The sequence below is a fragment of the Anolis carolinensis genome, chromosome 3 (genome assembly GCF_035594765.1).
Source record: "Anolis carolinensis isolate JA03-04 chromosome 3, rAnoCar3.1.pri, whole genome shotgun sequence".
NCBI classification, from domain to species: Eukaryota; Metazoa; Chordata; class Lepidosauria; order Squamata; family Dactyloidae; genus Anolis; species Anolis carolinensis.
In genome coordinates this window covers 74,006,485-74,020,651 of record NC_085843.1, presented here as the reverse complement: position 1 = coordinate 74,020,651, position 14,167 = coordinate 74,006,485, and the positions used below count along the sequence as shown (strand labels likewise).

Sequence of the window (14,167 nt, the reverse complement as noted above, 5' to 3'; positions counted from 1 at the left end):
TTTCCTATAAAGCTCTATATTTCTTAGGTTCAGATTGCCTGAAAGCCCATATCACCCATATGAGCTTGGTCAGCTTTTACAATCTTCAGGGGAATCTTTCTTTCCATCCTAACACTCTCACAGTTTCATCAAGTGAGGACATAGTCCACTCAGCAAATGTTTCCAGGATGTTGAATTCCATCCCAAGTAGGGATCCAACTCTTCACTAAGTTTCTTCTGGAAGGTAGCAATGTGTAATTTCAGTTATTTGCTTCCTACTGTAAGAAAGACTTCAAAAACCACACAATTTGATGGCTATTTATAATTCAGGACTGATTCTATACAAAATCTGCACATAGTTATACAGAAAACATTTTTGCATAGAAAACAGCATAGTTTGACATAGAATTATTTCATACAGAGAAAATGTTACTTTGATTCAACTCAAGCATATCTACATTTTACTCAGCATAATAGCCAATTACAGCATTTTTGCACAGAAAATGCTGTTTTCAACACAAAACAACATGTTAATTTTGCACAGAATAAGTCATGAACTATGAAGATTCCCATCAGCTCAGATACTTTCTTGTCAGAGTTTCACACAAAAATGTGTTTCTCGACTATTTTAAAATATTCTTCCAACCCATTCCCAGGGGAGACCCTCTCTTTATTTTCTTGCTCTCGTGAAGGCAACAGCATTCTTAGTCAAAAAAACCTTCAGCTTTTGACTAAGTGGGATAGAATGATGTGCAATAGGTATGCAAGTTTATTTTCAATATGTAATTGCTGTTAATTTGTGATTGTTTTAATTAATTGAATCGATTGTTTAAAGCTTTTTTAATTATTGTACCACAAATAATTTTAGCTTTAAAAAACTTGCACTATAAACTGCTTTGGCTTCTATATTTGGAGAAAGGCAACGCATAAATAAAATAAATTCACATTTATATTTGTTTAATCATCGATTTTCTGATGTTCCTTTATTCCACACTGTGTTATATACAGTAGAGTCTCACTTATCCAACATAAACGGGCTGGCAGAACGTTGGATAAGCGAATATGTTGGATAATAAGGAGAGATTAAGGAAAAGCCTATTAAACATCAAATTAGGTTATGATTTTACAAATTAAGCACCAAAACATCATGTTATACAACAAATTGCACAGAAAAAGTAGTTCAATACGCAGTAATGCTATGTAGTAATTACTATATTTACTAATTTAGCACCAAAATATCACGATATATTAAAAACATTGACTACAAAAATGCGTTGGATAATCCAGAACGTTGGATAAGCGAGACTCTACTGTATTATGATAATAGTCTAGTAGTGGTAATCACAAAAATGAAAATCTTTTATTTTTAAATAAATAAATAAATAATATAAGGAAATCTTAATGATAGGAAAGGCTTCCACTAGGAGAGTTAGGACGTAAACTCCCTATCCCAGCCTGCAATGTTGAGAATTACAGCCCACATGGAGTGGGCCACATGATTTCAACTCCTATTGGGAAAAATGGGCCAATGACTTTGAGTTACTTTAACCAAAATATGATTGCACTCATTAATAAGCAAGCAAGAGGGAGGCAGATTATTTCATAGTTACCATTTTAAAAGGATAAGGGGCTAAAAATACCTGTGGAGAGCTGATGCAGAACTATGCAGAACATGTATCTTTTGTCCAGGATCATGTCAGAAAACCAAAAAAGCCTATCCTAAGCGCTTTAAGGAGGGCCATCAAAGGCTGCTATAGCAGTATATAAAGAATGAGCAGCTGGGTTGCAGCAACATCCTCCTTTTACTCCTGGAATCAGAATGGAATGGCCATCGGATCCCTGGCAGGTTGCCACATGGCAGCACAAGGCTGTTTGGCCTCGAGAAAGGGCTTCAGTACATTCAACAGTGGACTCTGGGTTTCATCTGTATCTGCCAGGGATAATATGTGGAATGGTATCAAATCCCTTGTTTATATCACAGTCACATTACATCAATTACTTCTTTGTCTGACCAAATGATTTCAACTGTTAAAAGACAAAGTTGGTGAGAGATCATTCTTCATATGTAAGCAAATGAATTTTGCTCCCTGCCTACATTGGAGGTTTTTGAAGAAACTGGCTGAATAAATTTTGCCTAGCATATATCTATTTTTAGACCAATGGGTCTTAATGGCCAGCAGATGTCTTTTTTGTGCCCAAAGAATACACTAATCAAGTAAGCATCTGAAAAATGCAAGGGATTTTTAGCGTGGGGCTAGATGAAATGCCCTGAGAGCTGATTCCACTCTGCAAGATACTCATGGTGTTTCCCCTAAAATAAAATAAAAATTTAAAAAATTGGGCTGGGTTTTCCAGAATTCCTCCAGTCAGAATGGGAGTTTCTGAGCTATTTTTGGGGAAATGGTGTGAGATCGAAAAGTTAAGTTCCATCAAGCCAACTTCTGATTAACCACTGACAGGGTTCAGATCTGCCAAAGTTTCAAGTGAAGAGCTTGCACCCCTTTTAACTGCCTTGTGCTCTTATCTCTTTATATGTACATAACAACTGACATAGCACAATTTTTAAAAATCTAAACAGACACGAGGATGGGTGCAGAAAAGAATCAAGTGGTTGGGTGTGGAAGTTTCTTGTCTACCATGGTTCTAATAAATAATTGTCCCATCTCAGTATTACATCTCATGTCTATTGGCACAAATAGGAGCTTGAATACATGGTCTTATAACAAATGGGAAGAGAATGTATTCAGGAGACAAACTTGGTAAACCTCCTCCCTACTTCTAGTCACTCTTCTCCATGTGGAAGAGAAAGCAAGTATTTAACAGGTAAAATGAGCATATTGATTGCTTACAGGAAATGGACATCAAGTCTAGTTTGACCCAAAGTATACATATTAGGCTTCAGGTACTGCATACTGTACCTTTATTGTCAGATGCTATACAGTTCCAGCTCAAGAAAATGCCCAAGGATTTTAATTTCATAGATATTTTGACAGAATGTGGGCAGTTGTAGGTGCAGAAAAATTAATTGGTCCTTTTTGTATAAAAGTAGAAACAAAAGAATGACAACTTTGTAGTAGGCTAGTACCCACTTTGATGAGTTTTCGAGCATGGAATGTTGAAGATGGACCTCCAATGAATCAACTGGATTTTTTGGCATAGCAGAAATTAATAGACTGTCGAAATAGGGTAGCTAGCTAATAATAGACATTGCATGCTGATGTATGCAGAGATGGATGACTATGCATAGACAAATAGATAGATTATTTATAGCTGATTTGAAAACAGATATTGATATGTGCTTTTTAGTCAACTCTGACTTATGTTGACTTCTCCTAGGGTTTTCTTTCTAGAATTTACTCAGGAGAGGTTTCCCATTGCTTTCGTCTCAGGATGGCTCTATATGACATATAGTTAAAATTATATTGTTAATTTTTAACAATATATTGATTGACTTGTTGTAGTTGAATGCTAAAAAGAAATTAAAAAACAAAAACATATCATGCTATAGGCCTGTTTCGCAATGTTTTTAAAAAAGATAATCTAAAAAAAAAAGTCAAATCATGGTGAATGAACAAAAACAAAAGGAGAAGCATGAATCAGGGTCATGGTGGCCCAGCTGCTCTAAGAACATTTGACTGGATAGTTGTAAAACATTTTGACAAGGATAATGGGTAGCATTGCAGACAGCTGATGCAACAATTCAAGGAACACACTCATGCTATACAGCTTTTGTGGTATTTTATCCACAAAAGTTTTCTCAGAGATTAAAATCATATTTTAAAACAAATAACTTAATCTTATGGAAGCCAATTTCTGTAAGATGATATTTACTGCATGCGTTTTGTAGATCTCAAGTCAATGGCACTAAAAATAGAACTCTAGGGGTGATCTAACGATTAAAGCATACCATAGTACATTTTTATAGCAGGCCTGACACAAGATCCTTTGGAAAGCTATTGGGTTGGTTGTTTTTGTTGTCCAGTCATTTGTTTTTCCAATTATTTTAGTTTAAAATTTCATGAAAATGGCGTCTCCCTCTAGGTCTGCAAAAAAAAAACACCCAAAACCCTGAAAGCAAGTTGTCTTGTACCTAGTCAGATTATCCACCTTCAGGAGGGGTGGCAAAGCCTGTCTCCCGGGGCTGTTCTGTGTCCCTTTGGGACCAGCAGGGGTCAAAAATACGTTTTTGCTCAACATTGCAAAAAAAATTATATCCAGGGAGTGTCAAGGGCATTACACATTTCTGGAGCCCAGTGGATATCCCTGGGATCAAAATGAATTTTTCCAAAAATTAAAAAAATCTCAAAATGTCCCAAAATGCTCTCCGGAGGCCCAGGAAGGCTCCAAAACATTCCCCATAGAAAATAGTAGGGCAAATACACTATTTATTTATTTATTTATTTGGAGCAAATGTGGCCTTCCAAGATCTCCTTGAGGGTTAGTGTGATGCCTTAGTCTTCAGAGTAGCCCACTCTTGGTCGAGACCCATAGTATCTGCTTCAACTGACATCCACTAACTCCAGTTTTTCCGGCAAGCTTTTCCATCATCTGCTACCTGATCTTTTAAGTGTAAATATCAGTACTATCCTAGGATCTTCCATGAGATGCAAAGTATATGTTCTGTCAATCAGCTGTGATCCCATCATGAATACATTGCCACTTAAGAGGGAGTGTGTGAATATAGATTCCTTCTCTTGCGTGCTCTCATGCACAAACATACACAAATTATCAAAGGAAAATATGATAGCACTGAAATGCATGTTTCCCAATACAAATTAATAAAGGAATGTTGGAAAGGCAGACTGGCAATCAAATGGAGCATTGATCTCTTTTTCATCTCTCCACCATAGTATTTGGTTCAGAGTTTAGCTTCACTTCTTTCAAGGAAATAAGAAATTCATGATGTCCTTTTCAGCACCCTCCAGATAAGGTTTTTTTTAAAAAAAAAAAATCCACAGGTATGAGATAATGAGGATTCAAGCTATGTGGTTCATCAACCATTCGTCTACATGGCCAAGGTTGCTACTGTAGGGCCAATGAAGGTTCTGTAGGTTGCACATCTAGGTATGTGCACTTTAACATAAAGGTGTCTGAAGGAATCCATGTTAGCGATCAAGCATGCATCTTATGGAATATCTGTGGTTTGTAGTTTGGTGAGGAGTTAGTGCTCTCTGGTTGAGAAATCTAAGTATATTTCCGTACATTGCATCATATGTGATCTTGCCAAGAATGTTTCTGCACTTCAACCATCAACCAGAAATACAAGTGGTTGGTACCTGAGACCTGTCCAAAGAAGTGACTTAGAACAGTGGTTCTCAACCTGTGGGTCTCCAGGTGTTTTGGCCTACAACTGCCAGAAATCCCAGCCAGTTTGCCAGCTGTTAGGATTTCTAAGAGTTGAATGCCAAAACATCTGGGGACCTACAAGTTGAGAACTACTGACCTAGAAGGATACCATGGTGAAACACACAGAAAGCTGCTGAGAGGCCCAGCAGAATCAACAGGGATACATTTCCTGGTTTAGTTCCGTGCTCAGGTCACCTGAGCAGATCAAGATGACCAACGATACCTCTTTTCTGTCCCATATTATATCCTGAAGCTAGACTGAAATGGATCTAAGTAATCAGTCTCAGCCGTAGCTGGGAGGTCCCCACAAGCTTAAGAATCTTGCCTAAATAAACATTTTTTTTCGTGTCAGGAGTGACTTGAAAAACTGCAGGTGACTTCTGTTGTGAGCAAATTGCCTGTCTGCAAGGACATTGCCCAGGGGATGCCCGGGTGTTTTTGATGTTTTATCATCCTTGTGGGAGGCTTCTCTCATGTCCCCGTATGCAGCTGGAGCTGATAGAGGGAGCTCATCCGCGCTCTCCCCGGGTTGGATATCTATAATACTGAAGACTAGTAGATAGTTCTTCAGTATGGTTGAGTCAAATGAGATTTTTTTTCAATAATGGTCTTAGCCATAAGGCAAGATGAAAACTTACTCTGCTGTAGCGAGGCATATGCTAATCACCTTACCTAATCCACCAGTTTCATTTGGCCTGCTTTTTACAGGTAGGAAGGGCATGGGTCCAGTATGTACGTGGTAGCTCTCACCAATCCAATGATCCTCACAGTATCTCCAAGTTGCACAAATTGAAATGTATCAAATAACACAGGACAAGGAGGGGCCGAGTTACATCCATTGGACCTGTATGAACTGCAGTTTCCAAATCAGAGTAAGTCTAAGATATTTCCAATGCTGTACAAGTAAAATTTACTTAATATAATGCATTTTGTGCATCATTCCCACTAAGGTACACATTTCTGTATGCATTGTTTGACTTGATAACTTCACAGAAAAATTCAGAGAACTGTGAACACTGAAGTGTAACTGCATTTATTTCACATATTGATTTCAGAAATGCAAAGAACTTAGGTTAATATTAAAATGTGAGCTGAACAAACTTCTGTACCATCCCAATGCAAAAAGGAATAAACAGGACAAATAATTGTTGACAATGAGCATTACCTGGAGAGTCATTTAGACTGAAGGCAATTCGTATCGCTTTATCAGCAGCTATCCTTGCTGTGGTGATCATGTGGGCACCTGGGCCTATGCGTTTACTTGTGTCTTCCAGCTGCAAAATACACATATTTTATAGATTGTTAGAAACTTATGAAATATGAATGAATGTTTTTGACATTACATTTTTATACAACCCTCTGTCATTTTCAGGAATGAGTCTGAGTATAATAATTTACATATGCATTCCTTACTACAATCTTTCAGAGGTAAATATTCTCAACTAATCTGCATTTTTAATTGAAAACTCTGTGTCAGTAATGTCTCTCCCCAAATTCAACGGTCCCCAAATGTTTGCAACTTCCAGAACCCCTATCAATGAGGCCAATGCTAGTGGACTGTGAGAGTTGTAGTCAAAAGCAAATGGAGGGCCAAAAGTGCTAGGAAAATCATTTCCAGGCATTATATTACTATCCTATACATACCCAAACACATACAAGTTCCATTAAGTTCAGTGGGATTTGAACATTGCTAAATATACATTTATTTAGTCCTAGTTAATTAATTAAATTGTTGGTTCAATAGAATAGACACAGCTAAGAAATGTTGATAAGGTTGCTTTGATTATTATGTTTATCTTGAATAAGTGCAGAATTGAAGTGAAAGTAACTGGATGCTGGTTTTCAGTGTCCATACTGAAACATCAGTATGGAAACATACAAAACCTATGGGAATCACAAAGTATTGTTTGTGCAAGATTCTACAGTGTAGATGCACCATTGGTCTGGTTCATGTGTAGACTTGTTGGCTTGTGCATATCATTTATGCACACCACCTCAGTGTCACATATAAAGTAAACTCACTACAAACATACTGAAGTCAGATATTACAGTTTATTTGAAAACATTTTTCATTAAGTTGATATATTGGGGCTGACTAATCTCTGCACAAAGAAGCAGCACACAAATGCAATTGAATAATTTGTTGGAAGTGGATGAATGAAAGTGCAGGTACCAGTCCTGTGGATACAGGGTTCTTGTCCTGTCATTGACCCACACTGTACGCAGCATGACATTTGGCTGGTCATAGAGCCAGCCAGTTCATCAGCATGTGCGAGGCTGCTGCAGCTGCCTCACATGTTGGCTGGCCTGAATTAGTAAATCCTGCTTTCCACAGAAGGGTCTTTCTTACAGGGTGCCTCCCTCCCTGCCTGCTGTGAATCCACTACAAACCTTACATCCCTACCTCTCCCTGGTCATTTTGTCTTGTGGTGGCAGCAGTACTGCCTGCCTGGTTTTGTGTAAAGCCATTGTGGCTACAAAAAGCATCTGCCACTGCTTTACAGAAATTCATGTGGGCCTCACTGGTTCTTTGTAAAGCATCACATCTTAAGCAAGCAGAGAAGAAAAAGCAAGACTGCTTCTAGGGTCTCAAGATGCAGTGAAGCAAGGTTTGAGATATGGCGGTGAGATATACAAAAGTGGGCAGGAAGGGAAGTACGATATAAATTCCCTTATCCACTGAGATATGTTCCCAGACTTCAAGTGGATATACCGAACTGCAGATAATAGTGAAATATTATTGAAATGAAGGACATCCAGCGAAGAAGAACCAGGGTCGGCCCTAGGTAATTTTCAAGTGTAAGCGAACAGAATTTTGGCGCATTCCCCCCCCCCCCCCAAACCAATCATTGAAAAATAAAAGCGTTGCATAAGTGAAAATGTTGGATAATAAGGAGGGATTAAGGAAAAGCCTATTAAACATCAAATTACATTATGATTTTACAAATTAAGCACCAAAACATCATGTTTTACAACAAATCAACAGAAAAAGCAGTTCAATACATGGTAATGTTATGTAGGAATTACTATATTTGCGAATTTAGCACCAAACATTGAATTGGGATATAGGGCAGTGTGGACTCAGATAACTCAGTTCAAAGCAGATATTGTGGGTTATTCTGCTTTGATATTCTGGGTTATATGGCTGTGTGGAAGAGCAGTGAGGGTCCTTCCACATAGCCATATAACCCAGAATATCAAGGCAGATAATTAAAAGGCCACCGAAAGGGAATCTGCCCCTGGTATTAAAAAAAACTCTAAAATCAGGACAGTAAATAAAGAACAACACTCTGAAAACAGGGGAAATCCAGACAGGAAACAATCAGGGCCAGCTAACACCTCCCAACCAAGGATGCCCCCAGAGAGGAAGCAGCCAGGCTTTGAATCTGCATTAAATGCTAATCAAGCTGGCCAATTGCAACATTATCACTAGCTTCAAACAGACAAGAGCTTTTTCTCCCACCCTGGACTTTCCACAGCTATATAAACCCCACTTACCTAGCTTCCAACAGACCTCACAACCTCTGAGGATGCCTGCCATAGGTGTGGGTTAAGGCGGGCCTGGCCCCGGATGTGGGCCCGGCCCCGGAGGTGGCCAAAGGCCAAAGGCGGGCCCAGGCCCGAAGGCCTGAAGGCCTAAAGGTGGGCCCAGCGCCGAAGGTGGGCCCAGAGCCGAAGGCGAGCGGAGTGATCCTGAGAGGAGGAGGTGGGGGGTGCGCGCACGCGGGAGCAGCTCAACTGCACCCTTTAGAGGATGGCACCCCAGGCAACTGCCTAATTTGCCTCATGGTTGAACCGCCCCTGAGAAGAACATAAAGTAATGCTAAAGAACCTAGAAAACATTTAGAGAAGTCTACTTTGTGGGACATAAGCTAACCAAGGTAGAGGCACTTTTCCAATCTCAGCAGGTGAAACTGCTTAGGTCATCAGTGGGTAAAGGAGAGGGGGGAAAGTAGTGCATCATTTTGAAATCCCAGTTCCTCAATACTGCATTATCATTTATTGATAAAATTTCAGGAAAAAGATGGTTGTACTAGTGCCACGACTATTGATAGACAGTCATACAGAATCATAGAGTTGGAAGGGACCTCATGGGCCCTCCAGTTCAACCCCCTGCCAAGAAGTTGGAAAATCGCATTCAAAACACCCCCGACAGATGGCCATACAGTTTCTGCTTAAAAGCCTCCAAAGAGGGAGCCTCCACCACACCCCGGGGTAGAGAGTTCCACAGTGAGGAAGTTCTTCCTAATGTTTGAAGCCATTGTTCCGTGTCCTAGTCTGCAGGGCAGCAGAAAACAAGCTTGCTCCCTCCTCCCTATGACTTCCCCTCACATATTTATACACAGTGATCATGTCTCCTCTCAGCCTTCTCTTCTGCAGGCTAAACATGACAGCTCTTTAAGCTGCTCCTCATAGGGCTTGTTCTCCAGACCCTTGATCATTTTAGTTGCCCTCCTCTGGACGCTTTCCAGCTTGTCAACATCTTCCTTCAGCTGCGGTGCCCAGAATTGGACACAGTATTCCAGGTGTGGTCTGACCAAGGCGGAATAGAGGGGTAGCATGACTTCCCTGGATCTAGACACTATACTCCTATTTATGCAGGCCAAAATCCCATTGGCTTTTTTTGCCGCTGCATCACATTGTAGGCTCATGTTTAACTTGTTGTCCATGAGGTCTCCAAGATCATTTTCACACAAACTGCTGTCAAGTCAGGCCTCCCCCACTCTGTACCTTTGCATTTTATTTATTTCCGCCTAAGTGGAATGTCTTACATTTGTCCCTGTTGAACTTCATTTTGTTAGTTTCGACCCATCTCTCTAATCGTTTTGAATTCTGCTCCTGTCTTCTGGAGTATTGGCTATCCCTCCCAATTTGGTGTCATGTGCAAACATGATGATCATGCCTTCTAACCCTTCATCTAAGTCGTTAATAAAGATGTTGAACAGAACCGGGCCCAGGACAGAACCCTGCGGCACTCCACTCATGACTTCTTTCCAAGGTGAAGACGACGCATTGGTGAGCACCCTTTGGGTTCGTTCGCTTAGCCAATTACAGATCCACCTAACCGTAGTTTTGTTTAGCCCACATTTGACTAGCTTGTTTGCCAGAAGGTTATGGGGGACCTTGTCAAAGGCCTTACTGAAATCCAGATACGCTACATCCACGGCATTCCCTGCATCTACCCAGCTCTTAACTCTTATTGAAAAAAGAGATTAGATTACTCTGGCATGATGTGTTTTTGATAAATCCATGTTGACTATTAGCAATTACCGCATTTCTTTCTAAGTGTTTGCAGACCACTTCCTTAATAATCTTTTCCAGAATCTTGACTAGTAGTGAAGTGAGGCTGACTGGACGGTAATTGTTTGGGTTGTCCTTTTTTCCCTTCTTGAAGATAGGGACCACATTTGCCCTCCTCCAATCTGCTGGGACTTCTGGTCTCCAAGAATTCTCAAAGATGATTGACATTATATTGCAGATGCTCCTCAATATAATGGTCAATCAACATGTTTTCACAGAATTTCACAAGGGGTCCATTCTACCAATAGTTCTCCTTCATTTCTTCACCACTTCTTCAGCCATTTCTCCCCAGAAGTCTTATTAAGCAGCAAAAGGCGAACAGCCACTTGGTATAGCTTGAATGCAGCTCTAGAAGTCACCTATTTGGAAATACCCATAGACTTGTATTGTAAGTATTGCTCAACGGAGTTGGATGATACAGTTGTATACTTGATGTCATGGATCTGACCTGACTTCTCAATAAAGATGCCAATCATTGGAATGCAATTGTGTTTGTTTGCCAAGTCTAGACCTTGACTGAGAGAACAATTGTAATTTCAGGCAATCCACCGGAGTCAGAAAAATCATTCCCAAAATGAAGCATACAATTGTGACCCAATGACAAGCAACACTATACTTGGAAAAGTTTCCTTTCTTTCATTTTGCCATTAAAATTACTAGAGCTTTCTGCAGGTCTGGATCCAGAACCCCTATGGGCTTTATGTCCATCTTTCTTTTTTTAAAGGACCTGGCTTGAGAGAACAAGGTTACATTAAGCTCCTCACAACAGCACACATTAACTTTCCCCCAAACATTCTTTAACAGCTGAACTTGTACTAATAGGTATGAATCTGGCCAGGATTTCAAATTTATATTCTAATGTACCTTGTTCTCTCAGCATTTCTCTAACAAGTGTCTCCTATGAAACCCAATCCTGGCTGTGAATGCATTAAAACATGCTTTGGCAAGGAGTGTTGTCATTCATTTCAGGATGATACACGAATGCAATCTGCAAGCTCCAGGAAAGTAACACATTGAACACTTTGTGAGCAATCTCAAAATAATCCATGCAAACTATATAAATGCAATTCTTTCTATGAATGAACTGAACTTTCTGCTTCAGCCAGCTCAAATCCTGAGCAATTAAAACTTTGGGTTTTTTTACATCATTACAATAATGTCCCATTTCTTTCCTGTCTTGGAAAATGTGAAACAAATATTCATCAATACTAGCTGAATGCGCACACAAAATATTGATTTTGAAGGAATCTTGTTAAATTCTTCTACAGGTTGACCCACAACTTGCTTAAACTAACATATAAAAATTTGGGGATTCAGTTACGTTTCTTTTAGTCCATTCTTGAATCCAAACTCTTCAATTTAATTTTCGGCCTGTTAAGTTGAATATAAGAAGAAAAATACTTCTTAAAATCCTCTGAAGATGTTAGCCACAGATACAGGCAAAACATCAGGAGAAAATGCTGCTAGAAAATACAGCCCAGAAACCACACAACATCCCACTTCTTAAAATCCTCTTGGATTTTAAAAGCCCTTGGGATAAATATACTCTGAATATTACGGTAAGTCTGCTTTGTTCTTGTTTTTTGAAAAATTTTATATATCAAAACCCAAACTCAATTTCATTTCAGTTGTGCTGAATCCAATGTCACTATTCCACCAAACAGAAAAAGGTGTCTTAACAAGTGATCTAAATGATAAAACTATAGAAATCTAAAATGCACTTTTAGCAGAGTTTTTATTTCCAGATAATGACTCTATTCATGTACAGTTTTCTTTAAAATATTGCTTTCTGTGAAATAGCCACTTTTCTTATATGTACACAAAACACAGATTTAGTTTTCTCCATTTAAAATATGTGTCCACAGAATCCTAAAAACTTTCATAAACAGAAAGCTGCACCAGACAAAACAAACATTCAGATCACACCATTTTATTCTTTATCATTCAAAGAGACAATTTCCCCCAAGTATCTTGCTTTGCCTTTTGATTAAAGCTGGTCGCTTGGACTTTAATAAGATGTGTGAAATGTTTTCCCCCTCAAACATCGCTTCCAACAGATTGGCTGCGAAACAGGCTGTTCTTGCCTTATATATAAAAAAAATCTGCAAGAGAACTCAAGTTAAGTGTGGTTACAACTCAATCAGTTAGTTCAGTTTTCACACCTGTTGCCTTACCTCACTTAGTAGTGTCTGCACTTGTATAATCCAGGGCCAGCCACTGCCTTGGCTTGTTCTTGCCTTTATGGAGTACAGATTCAATAAAAGAAAAGGCTGCACCTGCTACATAGCAGCAAGCTGACAAGGTCTGAGAAGTTGAAACAGCTGTCGGGGCAGCATGCTGCTACCTGCACTTCCCATAGGCTTTTCAGTCTCTCGGGACCACCCTTTTCCATTTTCCTTTACAATTCCACCATCCCCATCCCGTCCCGTCACATCCCTTCCTTTCCAACAATGAGGGATTATGGTATTGTCATGCTTTGTGGGGCAAAAACCCATCCATCAGGGGTGTTATTAAAGCAGCAAACTGACAAGAGTCCAAGATTTTTAATTTATTAGTCCTGCCAAACCTAAAATACAAACAGACTTACTTCATAGGACTGGAATGTTTCAAGCATGACCCAATCGGTGTCTGTGTCTATTCCAGCGAGTTGGAAAAGATAGCCTGACTCCAGTCAGCAAAAATGTCTGCAGCTCCAATCAGCTTGGGGTGACATTGCCAACTCGAACTGGCTGCAAGCAAACGAAATAATAGCTGCTGCTGCTATCACAGCTAAGAAATAGGTGTACTGCTTTTTGTCCAGGCTTGGTAAATTTATACCATCCAAGAAATGAGATGAAAATCCTACAACTTTAAAAGAGACCACTATTCTTAAATTACTGTATATCAAAAATCTACAAATATTTACTTTCCTGATTGTATATTTATATGAAAAATGGGATGACAGAGCTCATGTAGAAAAGAAACAATACACTTTCTTAAAATGTTGAAATTTGAAACAGATCTATTTGTATATCTTCTAGAAGAAATTTTGTAAATAAAAGCATGCTTATTAGCGGCATCATCATGCAATTTTAAAAAATGATGGCGTGTTTTGACCTAATGCTATATATATTCAAATATATATATTATACCAAATATATATATATCAAATATATTATATTATATTATATTAGAAATTGATATGAGCACCAACCCCCAAAGTCGGTCACGACTGGACTTAACGTCAGGGGAAAATCTTTACCTTTTTATATATTATACCTATTTTTATTAATCATACATCACAGCATAAAAGAGAACACACTTTATTCCAAAAATCACCTTTGAATGACATTTAATGTTTCTGCCCAATACGTTTGCCACATATATTTGAATAATGCTTGCTTCCTTTCAACAATAACCAAATATTCAAAATGAGTTCCATTTGTGGGAGAAAAGTGGGATAGAAGTATAATAATAATAATAATAATAATAATAATAATAATAATAATAATAATAATAATAAACAAGTTAATTCATAATTGGTTCAGTTATATCTCAAACA

At 38.8% G+C, this 14,167-nt stretch overlaps 1 protein-coding gene across 2 annotated transcripts in view; it reads right to left on the bottom strand.

Annotated features, from left to right (window-relative positions):
• The window catches only part of map3k7cl (MAP3K7 C-terminal like), a 38,477-nt gene extending 25,271 nt beyond the window's left edge, over positions 1 to 13,206 (bottom strand). Inside the window, exons 1-2 of one of the 2 annotated variants that reach the window (XM_008107623.3) lie at positions 12,801 to 13,206; positions 6,491 to 6,599 (exon numbers count right to left, since the gene is read on the bottom strand). In XM_008107623.3, coding sequence (XP_008105830.1) covers positions 6,491 to 6,560 — 70 coding nt within the window. In that variant the 5' untranslated portion in view covers positions 6,561 to 6,599; positions 12,801 to 13,206. The remainder of the gene's footprint in view (positions 1 to 6,490; positions 6,600 to 12,800) is intronic. The other variant, XM_003219063.4, reaches the window with a different exon arrangement.
• Positions 13,207 to 14,167: the final 961 nt, after the last annotated feature.